The 18826-nt window shown below is 43.8% G+C and overlaps 1 protein-coding gene across 1 annotated transcript in view; it reads left to right on the top strand.

The window, feature by feature from the left end:
- kalrna (kalirin RhoGEF kinase a) overlaps window positions 1–18826 on the top strand; it is a 101782-nt gene that overhangs the window by 75814 nt on the left and 7142 nt on the right. Inside the window, exons 42-57 of the mRNA XM_029492871.1 lie at window positions 10473–10679; window positions 11262–11329; window positions 12396–12542; window positions 12928–13023; window positions 13666–13784; window positions 13865–13931; window positions 14032–14135; window positions 14209–14278; window positions 14364–14450; window positions 14600–14692; window positions 14927–14977; window positions 15069–15146; window positions 15231–15416; window positions 15549–15720; window positions 15895–16112; window positions 16814–17097. Coding sequence (XP_029348731.1) covers window positions 10473–10679; window positions 11262–11329; window positions 12396–12542; window positions 12928–13023; window positions 13666–13784; window positions 13865–13931; window positions 14032–14135; window positions 14209–14278; window positions 14364–14450; window positions 14600–14692; window positions 14927–14977; window positions 15069–15146; window positions 15231–15416; window positions 15549–15720; window positions 15895–16112; window positions 16814–17097 — 2047 coding nt within the window. The remainder of the gene's footprint in view (window positions 1–10472; window positions 10680–11261; window positions 11330–12395; window positions 12543–12927; window positions 13024–13665; window positions 13785–13864; window positions 13932–14031; window positions 14136–14208; window positions 14279–14363; window positions 14451–14599; window positions 14693–14926; window positions 14978–15068; window positions 15147–15230; window positions 15417–15548; window positions 15721–15894; window positions 16113–16813; window positions 17098–18826) is intronic.

Below are 18826 nucleotides of genomic sequence, written 5' to 3'. Positions count from 1 at the left end.
CTGTTGTTCCAGTGCGGCTGAGAGGACTTTGTGAGAAAATGTTAAAATTAGATGCCTGACTTTGTGTTTGGTGCGCGGAGGAGCTGCAGAGTTGCTCTTGTAAAAGTAGGAGCAGAAACAAACAAAAGGCTTCACATGCAGAAACAGCGTGTCTCTAAAAGTTTGATATCAGGGAAATCAAACCGTGCAGATTCATCATAAACGCTCTATTTCAGTCAAGGTTGCTATTTATTCCACTAACGGATCCAGAAGGTACATCCTGTCCATTCAAGGGTTTATGCTGCTCAAATCCAGACAGTTTTTTTTTCTATTATCTGTGAAAATATGTCATTTCATAAACATTTCTGCAAACTTGCTTCCACATAGATGGCCCCTGTCCTCAGGAGCCGGCTCATTTAATTCGGGATGAGATTCTGCACAGACGGATCGTACCGGCTCTGATTGACCTTCCTAAATAAAATCGCCTTGTTTAGGGGTTCTGCTCATCTCTGGCAACACGTTCATTATGTCAGCAACCCGAACTCTGATAAATATAAGGCCCAGTTGATTCCAGCCCTGAACCCCCCCACCCTGTTTGACAGTATAAAACCTGAGTTGGACAACAGGGAAATAACTGGAGGATGATGGTTATTTAACTGCTCTGTATTCGTTAATGAATGAGTCAAAGTGTTAATTAACCCTGAAGACTCACTGATGATTAAGTTGAACAGGATAGAAACTTCTGCATGTTTCAGATTCAGCCTCCTCCCTCTGTGGGGGGGCTTGAGTCTTGTGACTGCTCTGTAAAGTAGGTCTCCTTGTCCTCTCTGAAAGACTGCGAACACGCTGAAGCTCTGAAGTGAACTAGAACTCCATCACGATGCAGTTTTGATGTCAGCGAAGCAGACGGAGCCAAAAGCTGAGACTCTTTTATCCACATTTCCATCAACGCAGCCTCGCAATTTATAGCTGCGGCCGAAACATTCATTGAAAATTGGTTCTTTGCCATCTTGTTTCTCCTCCATGTTAGCCACGGCCTGGTCATGTTTTATTACATGATTGTAATTCTTTTAAAAAGCCCTCAGGACGTATTAACTGTTACTGTGTCGGGCTGAAGTCAGAAGTCAAGTGGACTTAAAGCTGCAGAGGAATTTTTTTTTTTTTTTTTTTTTTCCGGAACATCGGTCGGGTATAAAATGGGACACTGCAGGGAAACAGAGCTGCTGGAAGCACTTTATCTAGGCTAAGTGCGTGTGTGTGTGTGTGTGTGTGTGTGTGTGTGTGTCTGTCTGCGTGTACCTGCGGCTGCAGTGCTTGTCAAGGTGCACACACATTTCCAGTCCGTCGGTCCGGCCCTTAGCTGAGCGTTGGCCCGATTGAATAAATGCGGAGAGCCGATCTGGTCCAACTCCAGCACAAGAACTGATATAAACACCAGATAAAGAAATAAACATTGTGCTTGACTAATGGTGACATGTTCACAAAAGGCCTTTTTTAAGCCGGCGTGGGTATTTCCAAATATTTCTCTGGTGAGCTTTTGTAGCACCGGATGCCTATAAAGATTTTATTTTTTTTAAATGCTTAACACAACAACAGTGTAATGGGTGCAGCATCGTGAGATCACATACAGAGAGAGAGTCATTAAATCTGCAACATCTGTTATGCACAAAAATAAATAAATAAAAATTATAAAGCAAAATGTGATGGTGACTAGTCTTGTGTTGGTCGCTTTAAAGAAGGGGGATATGTAATGTTCCCCCTCAAAAAAAAAAAAAAAAAAACATCTATCAGGGCATCACCCAAAAAATTCCAGTGAAACAATAGGAACTAAATGAGTCACAACCTCATGTCCCTCCCAGACTGCAGTCTAATATGCAACCAAATCTCTTGGGGCGTCCAGTTTACCGAAGAAGGTTAAGTCCGGCGAGATAAACTGAAATTTTTGCTGCATTTCCTGATTGTTGGTGCGAATATCAGCTGCTGCAGGATGTTAACGCTCCAGATTCTGTCTGTTTCACTTCCAACTGTTTTATTTTTCTGTCTCGTGCTCACGCTGACTCGATCTGCAGAAGATGTGTCATATCTTTACGTTCACAGGTTTAACTTTCGAACTATAACTATAGAAATGATCCCGAGGCCACACACACACATTCTCACACACACACTCTCACTCACTCAATCAATCAATCAAAAAAAAAAAAAAAAAAAAAAAAGGTCAGAGGAAACGAGCCGTGTCGGCTGGTGTTTCCTGGGAAGTTTAGCAGAAGCTGCTGCCGAAAGCACACACTTTGAGCTGAGAGCGAACGAAATGGTACAGACGAGGGGCCACAAGGTGAAACCCAGGACCAAGGTGATGAACGTCTTAAAGACAAAAATGTTGACCTTATTAAAGGAAAATTAATTAAATGTCATAATGAGCATACTCGGACTCGGCTCTGTCACTGGTGAGCCGTTAGCTGAGCCGCTAACGTTACAGTCAGCAGTCGCACAAAGTCGGTTTCTGAGAAAAGGTTAAGACGCACATTCCCTCTGTCACTCCTGGCTCTCTCTCTCACACACACACACACACACACACACACCAAATCATTCTCAGGACTGAACCACAAGGAGAAAAGTATCCCTCCATAATAATTAACACTGACTGAAAGAGGGAGGGAGGGAAACTCAGCAACTATGAGAAAGACTATTGTGTGTGTGTGTGTGTGTGTGTCTGTCTGTCTGTGTGTCTGTGTGTGTGTAGGCTCCTCCTCTATCTCCTCCTCCCTCTATCTCCCTCTCTCTCACTCTATCTCCCTCTCTCTCTGTTGAAGCTCAGCAGTGTGGACTTGAAGGTGTTGCTGAACACGCACTCTCCCAGACAAACTAGTTAACACACCGCTCAACAGTTAGCGATCGAGTCAGAGAGTTGTGTAGTTGTGTCTGAGAGCAGGAGAGGAGTGTGAGAGTAGGATGTGTGTGTGAGCGAGGATGAAGCGAGGCCGGCGTTGCTGTGGATGGATCCTCGCTCGCTGCTGCTGCTGCTGCTGCGATGGTACAGGTGGGGCAAGTGTGTGTCTGTGTGTGTGAGGTGTGTATGAATGTGCTGTGTGTTACATGCTCTAAGTGTTATGAAGAAGCTCCGTAGAACATTTTTCTGACTGACTGACTGCCCTCTCTACAAACAAGGGGTGTGTGTGTGTGTGTGTGTGTGTGTGTCAGTGGTTGAATGACAAACCAGGCGAGAGGAATTCTTGTCATTCTTTCACTTTTTTTTTTTCCTTTTATTTGTGTTGGTGCCAGCGGAAGCTGATTTGCATTGAAAATGGATGATGAGACGGAAAGTGGGAGACAGAGAGAGACGGACGGAGACGAGGACATTCTCTCCCTCCGTCTCTTTGTTGCACTGAGCATTCTGTTTTAGCTGCAGCTCAGAGACGTGTGTGTGTGTGAGAGCAGCTTGTGGTCACGATCAAAGGTTTTATGTGGACTTGACTGGACTTCCCAGTTAAGGTGTGTGACAGACGGCAGAGGTGCATCGTGGCTGTTTGTCGTCTGGTTACATGACTGTTGGCTGCAAAGCCGCAAAAAACAAGCAAGAAGAGTAATTTTGTCTGCGGCTCAGGTGCCGTCGGTCCGCATCATAGCTTATTGTGTTTTGTTTTGCGGCTTAAAGTCAATTATGGAAGTATTTAAATTGCAGATTTTGCAGATTTAGTCAGATTTGACAATAACAACAAAGGCTCGTTTTCACACCTGAGCGTCATGTTGGCGTTACGGAAGCTGATTTGAATGGCGTCTATCCAACCGGTTGGGTGTTCCTGACGTTCAGCCTCATGCAGGTGGATTTCCTCTCCAGATTGGCAGCTAAGCTTTGTCAATGAAAATAGTCTTGACTCAAATGGATCACATTTTTTGACTGAGGGAAACTTATTGTTTACTGTTGAGGATTTACGCAGAATGGTGCGTTCCTAAAAGATTAAAAAAATAAATAAATAAATCAATGAGTATGCCGGTTACAGACATTTAACAAAAACCAACAGATTCCCACTGCAGCACAAAGTTAACTGATACGTCTCCATCAGTGAGGAACAGTGTGAGCTGTGATATACAAGTTGTTCCAGGTCTGTATGAACACAGGACAACTGCAGCGGAGGGTTTCGACTTTCCTAACAAATCTGTAAAACAAATAAAAAAATTCACCAGAAATTTAAATATCAGGATGTATTAATTCACTCCTGCCTGAAATTTTGGGGAAAACAAAGTCCGTTTTCAGGCCAACGCTCTGATTTGTTTTGAAGATCATGTGTTATTTCATTCTTCCTTTCGGTTTACTCAAAAGAGCTCACATTACTCCACCCTTTGTTGCCTGTACGTACGCCCAACCATTCAATGACTGAAAGCGATTTTATTGTGTTGATCAACACTCTGGCACGCCTCCAGTTTACACAGCACGGACAGTTGTGGTATTTTGAGTTTGCTGTAGCTGTCAGCGGAAAACAACCTGAAGGCTGAAGAGGGCCATCCTTCGGGCTCTGCAGCTTTAAGAGCGCACATCAGGTGTGTGTGTGTGTGTGTGTGTGATTACAGGTCAGCGTTCAGCCGCCGTTAGCTAAAGGTTAACTCGGCTCTGGTGGACTTTGGCCTCTCTGGAGGACGGACCAGCACACAGCTGGACTGGTTCCACTGCTTTCAGTGGGCCTGTTTGAACTCGCCCCTCGATGTGATCCCAAATGATTCAGTTTCAACCAAACAGACGCGCCCACAGTGACACACCGAGATTTGATCCCTCATCAGAGTCGCGTGTAATGGACAACAACCAGGGTCGTGTGCAGCCGCACAGTATTTTATAGCTCTGTTGTTAGTTCTGAAGCTAAACTGACATCTAATCTGATGACTTGGGGGAAAAAATGTTGGCGTTCGGGAGAAGAATTCAGTTTGAAACATCCGTTCTCAGCTCAACTGGTTTGGCTGGTTTCTCTGACATTTCACCCACAACATGCATCAGCATGTGTCAACTCTATAAACCGTTACTGTGTTTTTATATACAGTTAGACAGATTCGTCGTCGTTGTTGTTGTCGTCATCGTCGTCACTCTTACTGCTGATGTTCTTCCTCAGACACACACACACACACACAGAGGCACTTCCTCACTCCCTCACACAGTCACTGAGTAATTGGGGGTGTAAAGTGATCCTCCATACCGTCCATTACCCATTAAACCTGAAGATGGCCAGGAAACGACTGACCCTGAGGCGCGTGCGTGCACACACACACACACACACACACACACACACACACACTCACACTCAGTCAGTCTGCCAGCAGAGATAATGGACAGGGATGGCACTAGCTCAGTCTTCACTGTGGGGCTTCATTAGCCGTGATTCAACCTGATCTGCAGCTCTGTTTATTTAGATTGAACGCTTTATGTTTCTCATTTAACAGTGATGTGTGTTCACTCTGATCCGTTTGTGTCTTCGTCTTAGTTTCAAGTTTTAATTTCCTGTAAACGCAACTTTAAATGTGCCTTTTGCATATCTGTGGGGTGTGTAAAACAAGTGCAGATAAAATCATGTTCTGCTTCCTTCAGCTAAAAAGATTTTCTTGATATACGAGGTATATATGAGGTGAAAATAAGATTAGCTAATCTGCCTTTTTTAGCCATTGCTTCTTTATTTACATTCCCTCCAGAAACTGATTAAATAAAAAAAAAAATCTTGATTTCTCATTTTGTTGCTTTTGCTTTCCAGTCAACCGTTTTAAATCATCTCTCAGTTCCAGCGAAATGTTTCCAGTTAAAGAGTGAACCTGAGTAATTTTCCTTCTTAAATTGCATATGACGTCCACACTGACGCGTTGACAGAGAGCTAATCGGGAATCAATGAAATGTAATGAGAGAAAGCCAACGTTTTAGTTAAGATGTAAAAATGCTGAGGTGAGGCGTCTAACGAGATGCCTCCGATTAGAGCAATGTGAAACAGCAAACAAAGTCTGAGGATATGAGGCGGTGAAATTGTTTTGTGTTTGAGGAGTTTTCCAATTTTGTTAAAAGCTGCTCGTGTCTTTGTGAGTCCTCGTTCTTTGACACACAGTCCTTCAGGTCAGTGTTGAGGTTGGGAGTCAACGTGGACGAACTGACTCGTTTGTGGTCATCAGATTGTTTGGAAGTCATTTGTGTTTTAGGAAAGGGTGGACCGTCACTCTTGGCCCTGATCCTCCTCCAGTTGATTCACATTATAGCATCGTTAATATGAAGTTTACAGACACACAGCAGAAATCTGTGTGTGACTACATCAGGGTGTGCGTGTTTTGGAACTTGTAAACTTGCATTGATGTGCAGTCTGATGCTGCTGCAGCTTTAAAGGCATCTGAAGCTGGAAAGCTTCCTCAGATCAGAGACCGTCACGTTGTTTCTCAGTGTTACCCTTTCAAGCTCATCGGAAGTCTCGACCTTTCGTTTGTTTTCTGTTACGTCTCACAAAGATCTATAATCAATTGACAGTAAAATGTAGACAAAAGGCCAAAGCGATGAAAGGAAAATGATGCACTTTAAATGTATTTCACGTTCATTTATATGCAGCACATGCTGCACAAAGCTCCGGGAAATATCATACAAAAGAAAAAGCAGTGTGCTCCGTTGTTACATAGTCAGTAATTGTCTTTCTACAGTTTGTGGTTTTGCATGTTGTCAAAAGTGTGAGACAGGAGAGCGAGGCGGAGCAAGCGAGGTATGAGAGGAATGTCGTCTTCCCAGATTACTGTCTCTTCCTGTCGCTGACAGAGCGGTGAGATGGGAGCAGGACAGGTGAGCTTTCCAAATGTCACACAACCTCTTCCATGCAGACACGACTATTATGAAACGAGGAAGTGTGTAAAACGTGTATTTGGAATGAGATAGTATCAATATATATCCAAGATTCTGGCAAAAGAGAGAAAACAGGAAGTCAGGTACAGTATTTGAAGAGGAGAGATGATGTGTGTGTCTGTGCAGCTCAGCGGGCCTCAGTTTCACTACTGTCTTGTCAATAGAGCCATTCATACTGTACACAGTGTGTGTGTGTGTGTGTGTGTGTGCGAGCGATAAAGAGAGCAGAAACTGTTCGGTTTGGATGACGTGTGTGTGTGTGTTATTAAAGATAGTGAGCGATGTGGATTTTAACAGTAGACAGTCTGTCTTTTTCGTCGGCTGCAGAACAAAAAGCTCCTTGTTTGGTCTCACCTGACTTTGGCCGTCAGTGTGACAGTGCCGTTCTCTGTTGTACGACTCTCACCGTTTAGACGTCACATCGACCTGCCGTCCATCATATGATACGGAGGGATGATGAGTTTGATGAGGAAAGGGCTGCGCTGTAACACGGGGAACTTGTTTGGAGTCCATTTTACATGCTGAAGCAGGAGCTGCCTGACTTCGGGTGTTGATTTGACGATGGTGTCACACAGACACGTCAGCATGTCTGAATTTTTGTCGTCCTGTCTGGCTTCATTCCTCCTTATCAGGAGTGAGACCAGAATGTGCTCTGATAGAAATGCTTTGTCAGCCATTTTTATTTATTTATTTATTTTTTTTTTTACAAATCTCACATGCCTTTCAGTAGCAGTGCTCGGTTCCAAAGATGGAAAGATAAAGGAGGTTACATGTGTTGTGTGGACTGACTAAATATGTTGTTATGAGTCTGAAATTCCAAACTGAAGTCACCTGCTGACTGAAGCGTCAGGAAGGACACACACTGTGGTTAAAAGATCTGGAAGCACTGACTAAGTTGAGCTGTGAGGGTTTTTTGGTAGTTTAGTTCTTTTTGTTTTGGATTTTGTCATTGTGAAGATAGATGCTCTGTGTGTGTCTGTGGCGGTGACTCTTCAGCTGACTGCAGCACATCCAGCTTCTGCGGCAGCATTTTTGTCTCTGGGCGGAGACGTCTTATCAGTCAGCTGTGTGCGTTTGTGTGCGCTCAGGTCCTTAATGAGTTTCTGCGGTCAAGCTGCTGTCAAGGCCGCTCAGCAACTTTTCTCCTGAAAACACACACACACACATACAAATGCAGGTGAGCAGGTGACCTATGACATGTTCTCCTCACTGAACCACACATGAATGCGTTCGCCTCAATAGCTCTTCAGGGATCGACCACTGAAACACCGGGGGACGAGCCGTCGTGGCGAAGAGGTGACTGTCAGGAAAAAATCCAGAAAGCAGGGAGGGACAGTTATATTTATCACATCTGTTGGTTAACTCGGCTGTGACTGAGCTAATGGAGCTCAGTGTCTGATGATTAATGTCCGAACCAAATGTAAAGCCGGGGGGGGGGGGGCAGACCAGAGTCCTGGTCAAGGTCTGCGGTTTTCCACACAGCCTGATGGGAATGGAAATAAATGGAGGTGGTGCACATTTGATGCTTTATGGTTTAATGATGTTAAACTCTTATCAGTCGCTGGCCCTTTTAGTTTATTAGTTTATTTACACTTTATTAAATATAAATAAGAAGAAAGATAAGAAAGAAGAAAGTTGTTGACATTATGTGAGTGACCATCCATATTGTTGATTTGAAGGTTTTATGCCGTCTGACATCCAGTTTTATTTCCACTGTTTAAAAAAACAACAATACTTATTTTACAAGGCTGAAAATCATCAATCAATCTGAAAATTTTTGTAAAAATGCCATGTAACACAGTTACATGGCATTTTTCTCACAGTTTTCTTTTGTCAAGTTTTGTGACAAATTTGTGCGTCATGAGAGGAAAACAACAAACGGAGGCGTGCCGGTATCTGTGGATGACCTTGGCTGCTGTTTTGAACAGTTTTTATCTTTACCGGAGCCCCTCCTGCTGCAGTCACACAACACAGTGTGGTGGGAGTCAGGAGACCTCAGGGTCATAAAATATTTTATTTTGACAGTTTTAATTATTTGAAATTACATTTTTAGAATGTATTTATTTCAAAATAAAGTTAAGATTAAATAATCCATGGGATTAACTGCACGCAAATTTGCAATACAATTAAGGCGTTAAGTGAGTATTGGAGTCGCACACGCTGCTTGACCTTTGACCTGCTCTGGTTGGTCATGCTGGTGATCAAGGAAGTGAAAGTGATTTTAATTTTGGTTATGTAAAAGCCATAATCCCAGAATATCACGCTGGTGTCGGCGCTCAGCAACAGTTTGTGTACCAGCAGAGAACGTCCAAATAGGAAGGAAGAGTTTGGGCCGGCACAAACAGGAAGAAAGCTCGAGCAGAACTCCTCAGAAGATCTCGTTGACCTTTGACCTTTCATTTCCTTTGTGAAACACAAACACTCACATACATCCAACCACACCGCATCAGCCATAGCTCATAGCTCCCAGCTGTGTGTGAGTGCAGCTGATCCACCACACTCCTGACACATGACTGCTGCCACACACACACACACACACACACAGTTGAAACATCACCAACACTCCCTTTTGTATTTGCTCACTTGTGTTCAACACCAAACTGTTCAAGCTGTCGACTGAAAATGTGATTAAATTCTCAAAGTAAACATTTCACACATTGTGATGATATGATATCATTTACTTCCTCTTCCCTTGTGATCTGTAAACACGATAAAGAGAAAAAAGATCTCAGTGCAAATATGTGGTTTTTTGTTTTTTTTGTTTTTTTTTTTATCTTCCTCTGGCCTGCTGTCGACTGTGGCACTGCAGCGAAAGGAGACATTTATCTCCAAAATGGCCACGTGTGTTCGACTTGATTGTCCTGTTAGAGTAGACGTGTGCGACATGAGAGCAGCTGCTGAGCAGATTTAGTCTTTTATGAACAGCTGTGTGGAACTCAGTGCTGTTGTTGCTTACAAGATGTGTGCCAGGATTGTGATCAATAGATGCACTTGTGTAACATTGAAGGGATCCGCAGCTGATTTCAGGCAGGATTTTAAGATTCCAGTTAGACAGCAGCAGCGTTCAACTGGATGGAGTTTTATTCCTACAGTTTAGCCATGAAATCCGTCCGTCCCTTAGATATCTTTGTGATATTTAATAATGACCAGATGATGCTCAAAGTCAAGATATGACCAGCTCTATTTTTAATTGATGATGTTCCTCAGAATTTAATCCTGTGCATGTTTTGGACAAAAGAATCTTTTAAAAAAACAAGTTTCCCCTCAAAATATGGTTTAATGGATTTCCGCTGAAACGGGAAATAAGGCTGTAACCAAAGTGTTTAGATAAGGCGCAGAGAAAAAATGATTTATTGGAAAGAACCAAGGTGGCGATAGCCTGACGCGTGACGGCAACGTGATGAATGAGAGAGGATGTTAGTGAATGTTCCGCTCAGCTGATTTAGCATGACTGTAAATGTCAAACAACACAAGTACACACAGACCGACTTCTGTCTGAGCAACTGCATCTGCTAAACCGCAGCTTATTTTGATTATCATTTATTAAATACGCCGCAGTTGTTGTTGTTGTTTTTAACCATTTCATCACAGACACCGACACTGTATCGTAGATTTACTCTAACTGTAAATTTTGTCTCCTTCCTTTCAGAAAACTACCCCGTCAGCGGCTCTGACGGGAAGACAGAGTCGGTGGCGAACCTGCAGCCTCAGCCGTCCCTCAGCTCGCTGCAGTCCAGCTCTCCTGGTCCCAAACGCTCCGGAAACACCCTGAGAAAATGGTTGACCAGCCCCGTCCGCCGCCTCAGCCACGGCAGCTCCATCAAGAAACCGCCCAACAACAAACAGAAGAAGACCGGTAAACACGACCTTTACTGAACCGAAAAAGCACGTTTGTCGATGTGACTCTGGACGAAACTCGTTTCAACTTAAATAGCGAGACCTTTGCTGAGCCGGAACGGAGCTCCGATGAAGGTTCCCCCCCAAACTGCCACAGTTTGAATACCAGGAATTCTTTGCATTTCATACCTTCCACGTAGCCTTCAGTTTCAGATCATTTACACATGTTGCGGAGAAAACAAGTTTGGCAAGCGTAAAACCTTTTGTGGTGCAATATTTGAAAGTCCCAAGTGTGTTAAAGAAGACCAGATGAACGTCAAATCTGTCGGTTTGAAGCGGAGGATAATTGGCTACAAAATGTCAAATGTCAGGGGATTCATTAACACTTACAAGCAACACACAACTGTGACACAAAAGGTCTCTGCGGGACAGAGGAGGCACGAAATTTATGTTTGTATTTAATCAGCTAAAAGTTAAGATTTAAAGTAACAAAAGGATTTTCTAACTCATCCATGTCTCGTCACATCCCTCCGTGTTTTCTCATCTATGTGAGTGATTAACGAACTGTTTGACTGATTGACAGGACCAGGGAGCGGAAGAGAGGAGAACAGGAAGAGCGTCGACCTCGGGCAGCCTGACATCGCCCTGCAGGATGACATCATCGATGAGGTAATCAATTTGTTCGTGGTGAGGTTTTTCTGATGAATAGATAAAAAAAAAACATCCAATGTTGCATCTGATTTAATTTTTACTGGAAAATATTTTAAGAAATATGATTCACCATCTTCCCAGAGTTGGACTGATTTAATTTACTGTGAAGCTGAAGCTCTTTCCTTCTGATTTTTTTTTTTTTTTTGCCAATTTCAAACATCCAACTACTAAAATAAAAAATAAACAAATACATTAAAAACGCACAAAACTGGAACACTGAAGAGAAGGCAGAGTTGATACTGCCAACAAAAATTAAACTTAGTTTGATTCGTGTCAGTAAACACGGCAGGAAAATATGTATTATTCTCATCATGATGAGATATGACACAATATCCTGATTCTTCCTTTTTTTTTTATGTCTGGGTGAATATACGACCTTTATACAGTCAAAGTTAAACAGTTTTATGGTCCATCTGCTCCTCCTGGTTTAAAGGTTATTGAAACGCTCCCTCCAGCTGGAGGAAAACATATTTAATGAGTTGTAAAGTAAAACTACCTACACACTATAGGCAAACGGCTCGACTTCCTCTTTTCCACTCTTTTTACTCCTTGGCACACAAACTTGAGATCAAACTCCTAAATTATTCACAGATTGACAGTATTATATATATATATATATATTTTCTTTTGTCAAATATCAAAACTTTTATCGACATCCGTGTTTGTCTGCGTCCCAATTGATACTTTATTCAGTGAAGGCAGCTTGAAGTTCAGTCTGTTTTTATCCCCATGTGCCAAAGTCAGCTCTGGGTTTTATTCCTGGAAAGAGGAACTAACTCACCAACGCTGTTTGTCACCACTGAGGCGTGACAACACAGCTGTTTCGTTATTTCACTTTGATTTGGAAAGAGTCGAGCAAACTCGAGGTTTCTGAGAGCAGCCGCCATGTCTTTTGAAGATTGGAAGCGAAGGGTGAAGAAGTTTGTCTGCTCAGATGTATGAAGGCCTTCACGTCAGTGTGATCGATGAGGTTTTACTGGTTAAAAAAAAATAATAATAATTTTTGTCCCCCCTCCCCCCACAGAGAGTCATCAGTAAAGATGGAAACCTCCTCTCTAAGGCGTCCTCTGGCATGCAGAGCGGCGGGGAGGAGGAGCAGGACGAGGAAGCCCACACTCCTCTTCCTCCCCCCATGGAGATCATCAAGGACCCCTCGTCTCAGGATGATAAGGTAAGTTAGTTTCCACTAACATCTCTCAAAGCTCCTCCTTTATGCTGCTTTTTGCTGATAAATTTTAATTTATCCGCCAGGCCGTGCTCGTAAAAGAGGTCATTTTGATCTCAAGCATCTGCCTGGTTTAAAAAAATAAAGGTTAAATAAATAAATAAAATTATTCATTATTAAATAAAAAGTTTGCTGATGGTTACTAATATAATTTTCTCTGGTATAAACCTTCATTCTGTTCATCTGTAGTTTAAACTTTCCTCTTTCCAGCTTTTCTTGCTTTCACTTCTTCATATAATTCCTTTCATTTCTTTCCTTTAACTTCCTGCCTTCACTCTTTTACTTTGGAATCCTTCTAACATGCTTCTTCTTCCTCCTCCTCCTCACTCAGTCTTCATCCTTGCTAACGTCTCTGCAGTCGTCCTCTGAGGTGCCCAGCGCTGCAGAGCTGGTTAGCGCTATAGAAAAACTGGTTAAAACCAAGATGGTGAGTGTGTGATTGTGTGCATGTCGTGGTTGTGCACGTGTGCGCTTTGACAAACGCACAATAATCTGCAACCCAGTCGTCAAAACAAGACCTCCACTGGACAGTCTCCATGAACTCATTTGCGTTAGTCGTCCTGCATGTAAAGTGTTCTTTAGTTGCGTTAATGTGTGTGTTTGTGCGTCTGAAGCGTTCCTGTTGTTACCAGTTAAGGCAGTTGGTCTGACTGGGCTCAGATTTGTGCGTAAATGTAGTTTGTAACAATGTGCAACAATATATTTTATTTGTCGGCTGTTGCAGAGTGTCATGCCTGTTTGTGTTTGCGCCTCTATAGAATACGCTGAGTTTGGATCTCCTCCGTCACAAACTGACAGAACAGGCCCGTGTTGGAGGTCGTTCTCTGCTCCACAGTCACATGAATTTCCACCTTTAGCTCAGGAAGCAGTTTGTTTCTGCAGACGGGGGAACACAGGCAGCAGGCATCGATCTGTAATAGTTCAAATATAATGCATCCAATATCCATTCTATTTTTTTCATGGAGGTGGCTCACAAACTCCTGCTGCCCTCTGCCTTTCTTTCCTGGAGCTGCAGACAAACCTCTGAGTTAAAGATTGAATGTGCTTTTAAACGCTGCCCTCTCCTCAGACACTGGAACCAGGAGCCTACCCCGGTTTCTCTTCGCTGTCTCCGCCTGAACAAACAACGCCCGTCCAGCCACGAAACCCCGAGCTGGAGCAGAGAGCCAAAGCTATGAGAGGGCGAATGTGAGTGCTGTTCCTTCTGCGACAGCAGACGAGTCTGACGGCGATAGTGTTTCCTCAGCTCATCTGTTTTTTCTGCTCAGGTTTGTTCTGAACGAGCTCATCCAGACGGAGAAGGACTACGTCAAAGACCTGGGCATCGTGGTGGAGGTGAGGCGCTCAGTAACTCCTCTGCACTTAGCAGAGCCGGCGTTAAGATGCGGAGGAGCGAGCAGAACAACAAACTGCTGACCTTTTGTGACCTCCGCAGGGCTTCATGAAGAAAATCGAGGAGAAAGGCGTCCCCGACGATATGAAAGGAAAGGACAAAATCGTTTTCGGGAACATCCACCAGATCTACGACTGGCACAGAGAGTAAGTTCAACAGCGGCGGTTTCTACTGTTGGTTTGTGTTGACGAGTTAACATCCATCTTCTGTCTCCGCCAGCTTCTTCGTAGGGGAGTTGGAGAAATGTCTGGAAGACCACGAACACCTTCCTGAGCTCTTCATCAAACATGTGAGTGAATCATTATGACGGCATTTTATTTTTATTTTATTTTATTCAGTGATCTGAAAGCAACTGCTGTGTGTGTGTTTTACAGGAGAGAAGGCTCCACATGTACGTGGTTTATTGTCAGAATAAGCCCAAATCTGAGTTCATCGTAGCAGAATATGACACTTATTTTGATGTAAGTCACTCGTCTTGTTGCTTTGTTGGTGTCTGTGTGAGCAGATTCTGGTTTTTGAGCTTATAAAGTAAAAAAAATAAATAAAAATGCAGAAATCATCAGCAGATCTCAGTTAATATTCTCTGTCCTCTAATTCTATAAATTTCCAGGGGATCCAGCAGGACATCCAGTCCAGACTGAGCATCAGTGACTTCCTCATTAAGCCAATCCAGAGAATCACCAAATACCAGCTGCTACTGAAGGTGACACACACACACACACACACACACACACACACACACACACACGATGCTGTGATGACTTAACGGACACTAAACTGAGGAATGAACAGAACTGAAAACAGTTTGTGGATTATTGGTAGAAGCGGTGAAACGAAAATGTTTTTAGGTTGTTGGGAGTCAAAAGAAAGAGTATGCGTCTTCCGGATGAAGGGAATCGAAGTGTCGCACGTCAACGTTGTGCTTGTGTTTCCTCAGGACTTCCTGAAGTACAGCTCCAAGGCGGGAATGGACTGCGAACAAATCGAGGTAAAGATGCAGCTTCATTTGAAATGGCGGAACACCTGAAGGGAACATATGACAGCTGACGTAAATGTCTCTCTCTGTCTCTCTCTCACAGAAAGCAGTAGATTTGATGTCTCAGGTCCCTAAACTGTGTAACGACATGATGAACCTGGGCCGGCTGCAGGGGTACGAGGTACGCTCACTTCTGATTAAGATGATGGTAAAAGTTGGGTTGGAGACCTGAATGAGACGTTGACACGGCCGCATTCCTCCGCAGGGTAAACTGACCAGTCAGGGAAAACTGCTGCAGCAGGAAACCTTCTTTGTGACGGAGCAGGACACCGGCGTCCTGTCGCGCTCCAAAGAGCGCCGAGTTTTCCTCTTTGAGCAGATCGTCATCTTCAGCGAGCTGCTCAGGAAGGGCTCGTCCACGCCGGGATACCAGTTCAAGAAGAGCATCAAGGTGAGAAGGGGACAGCAGGACCGGAGACGCATATCTTTTGACAGTTAATGTTCATAACTCCCAGACAAACCACAGATTTGAGCATTTAAGGGTGAACGTTGATCACACTGAAGCTGCTCCCGTCCCCCTCAGGTGTCCTACCTGGGCCTGGAGGAGAGCGTGGATAACGATCCCTGTAAATTCGTCCTGTCGAGCCGTGGCTCTTCGGAGCGCTTCACCCTGCAGGCTGCCAACATCGACATCAAGCAGATCTGGGTCCGACACATCCAGGAAGTTCTGGACGCTCAGAGCAACTTCCTGTCTGGTGAGGAAACCCAGCGAATGTTTCCCATGTTTAATCCAAAGACTAAAACAGGAAGTACATGGAGGACAAAGAGAAAATCCAAAATACAAACAAAACATCTCAACATCATCATCAACAAGATCCCAAATGACGCCACAAACGAGGACGTAACATTTTCCATCTGTGTGTTCGCAGCCCTGCAGTCTCCCATTGAGTACCAGAAGGAGAAGAGCGGAGGCGGCGGCAGCTCGTCGCTGACCAGAAACCGCTCGACCTCCGGGAACCGACCCGCCATGTCGTCTCACAGCAGGCCGTCCTCCGCCGTCGGCCTCAGCGACAAAGAGGCGGAGCGAGGGCGGAGCCAGATGAAAGTCTCTACGTCAAACGGCGGTTCCACGTGTTTCGACTCCAGGGTGAGTTCCTCCAGAAACGTGAAGTAGGAAAACTGGCACAGACGAATCAACTTAAAAAAAAAAAATAATAAAATGTTTTGTCTTGAGCAGTTAGTCAACTAGAGCGTGACGCACACTTTTGTTTCCTGTCCCTAAAAGCCAAAGTCAAAATGTGGACCGCTGCAGGAGAAGCTGCGTAACATCTATAAATATAAATATATACGTTCATTTACAGTCTGGCCCACTTTGGCGGAACCCTCAGAGCTTTCTAAACTCTTCATGCTCTATAAAAACCACAACGCTGCCCGACTTTTTCTTTTTATTTATTTGGGTGACTTTCAGCTGCATTTATTTTATTATTTTACTGTTTTTATTCTTCTCATCACACTTTTTCCTCCCTTTCTGGAATCCCACAAAGCCCCGGTTGGCTCAGTTTTGTGGGTTTAACGTTTTTTTTGAATCTCTCAGAAGGATCCATCTCGTGTTGTGTAGATTTACTGACGTTTCACTGGAGGAGGCAGAAACTTTGAGCAGATTTCTGACGCTCTGCTGTCGTTCTCCCTCCTCCTGCTCCTCGGTCCTGACCCCCGTCTGCTCCTCCTCAGGTCGGCTGCAGCGGCATCACGGCCGTCACATAGTCACACCTTAACCTTCTCCTCGCCCTCTTCTCCCACCTCCCTCTGTGTCCTCTGTGCCTTCTCCTCTTTCCTCCACCTCCTCAGGACACCGACGGCGGCTGTAACGGCGTCTCCTCCACCATGTTGGTCACTCAGGACTACTCAGCGCTTAAGGAGAACGAGATCTGCGTCAGTCAGGGAGAGACCGTCCAAATCCTGGCCACCAACCAGCAGAACATGTACCTTGTTTACCGGCCGGCCAACAGCCAGTCCCCCGCCGCTGAGGGCTGGGTGCCGGGACACGTGTTGGGCCCGGCCACAAAGTCCATAAAAGACTCTTCTTCTACTTCCTCCTTCTCAGTGGCGGTGGCCGATGCCAACAACATCAAGTAAGTCCCCCCCCTACCACCACCACCACCACCACCCCACCCCCTTCCATCCAACCAGAACTTATTTCCTCGCAGACAGATGCACTTCTGGCCGGACTCAGAAACACAAGGTGACAAACTTCTGTCCACACGTTTTTTGTTTTTTTTTGTTTGTTCGTTTTTTGAATCAGCTCCCGTTACTAACCGCCTCCTCCCTCACCTCCTCACCCCTTGTTCCCTCCACCCCCCCCCGCCACTCCCCCTTTTCCTCCCTTTTTCAATAAACTCTTGGACCTCACAGGAGACTTTTTTTTTTTTTTCGTCTTTATTGTTATTGTTGTTGCTCCTGGGAGGTAAAAGGTACAGAACTGGTCACTTACTGTCCATCAAGCTGCTGAAATGTCTTATTTCTGAGCCAGCAACTACATGAAAACAGATTTCAGGCTCGCAAATGAACTAAAACACACACACTGTTCTACGTCCATGTAAAAGAGTATTGAGGAGTTACCCTGCAGAAATAGACTGGATAGAAAATCTTGTAAGTTGTAGCTGACTCTGGAAACCAGAGTGAAAGCCGTTGACTCATGTGGAGCTAAAACCGGACTCTTATTTCAGTTCCTAACACCCTGCTTTTTTTTTTTTACTTTCTTTTTTTTGTTTGTTTTTTGTATTTGTATTTTTATTTTTACAGTTTTAGGGAAAAAAAACAAACAAACAAAAAAAAAAAAAAAAAAAAAAAACTCACTGGGGGCATTCAGGTGGACTCGGCCCCGTTCTCCGCAGTGGAGAAGATTTATTTTGTTGTCTGTGGCAATCTATACAGAAATTTTTCTGTTTATTCCTCTTTGTCGTTGTTGTTTTTCTGCCTTGTAATTATTTTATTTCACAGACAAAGTTGTATTTCTTTTCCTCCTTCATGTTGATTTTGTTTGTGTCGGCAGTTCACTGTACAAAGTTAATTTTGGATTTTCAACTGAGGCTCTCGAACATTCCTGTTTTAAAAAAATCCCTTTTGCACTATTTAAGATGAGAGAAAAAAATATGAATGAAGTCAGGCTGTGCAATATGTTTCATTTAATGGCAACGGTCAGCATTGTACTGTTGGTAGTCTAATGATTTTAAATGTATTTTAAATATGTAAAATAAACCTTTTGGACTTGAGCATGAGCTAGAAAAGCGACGTGAAGGTGAAGTTGTTCTGTTTCTGCGTTAGGCTGAAGATGATTGACAGTTTGTAGTTTTTAATATTTGTAAATAAACTACAACAGCAAACGTGAAACTGAGCGTTCTGCTTCTGTGTTCGCTGTAATCACACTGAGACTAGACGGCAGACGAGCCTCTTCAGGAAACACTGAGCAACACTGTCTGCACCTTTTCCCTGTACGGTTGATTTCAGCTTTTTCGTATTTGTTCTTACTGTAGTGATTTATTTTGACTTTTTTTTTTTTTTTTGGTTGTTGTTTGTGTTTCTACTAACCGCCGCCAACGGTTTGACACTCCACAGAAGCTGCAACCTTGAAAAGAAAACGAGTATAATTAGAATTTTGCTAAACTCAAAAATGAACTGTGTTCTGAAAGCGTGAGCGGTAAATTGACTGGTTTATATTAAGCAGGCTTAATAAGCATAACTCTGGTATGAGTGTGTTTGGATTTCAAATGAGCTAAATGATTCAGAACAGCGGAAAGTAAATTTGCCTCAGTGCTGAAACAGCGGTTGAACAAATTCACAGTCGTCTCTGGAGAGAAACAC

This window comes from Echeneis naucrates, chromosome 21 (assembly GCF_900963305.1).
Source record: "Echeneis naucrates chromosome 21, fEcheNa1.1, whole genome shotgun sequence".
In the NCBI taxonomy this organism is placed as follows: Eukaryota; Metazoa; Chordata; class Actinopteri; order Carangiformes; family Echeneidae; genus Echeneis; species Echeneis naucrates.
Note: the sequence above shows the minus strand (reverse complement) of the source record. Positions and strands in the feature narration are given on the sequence as shown.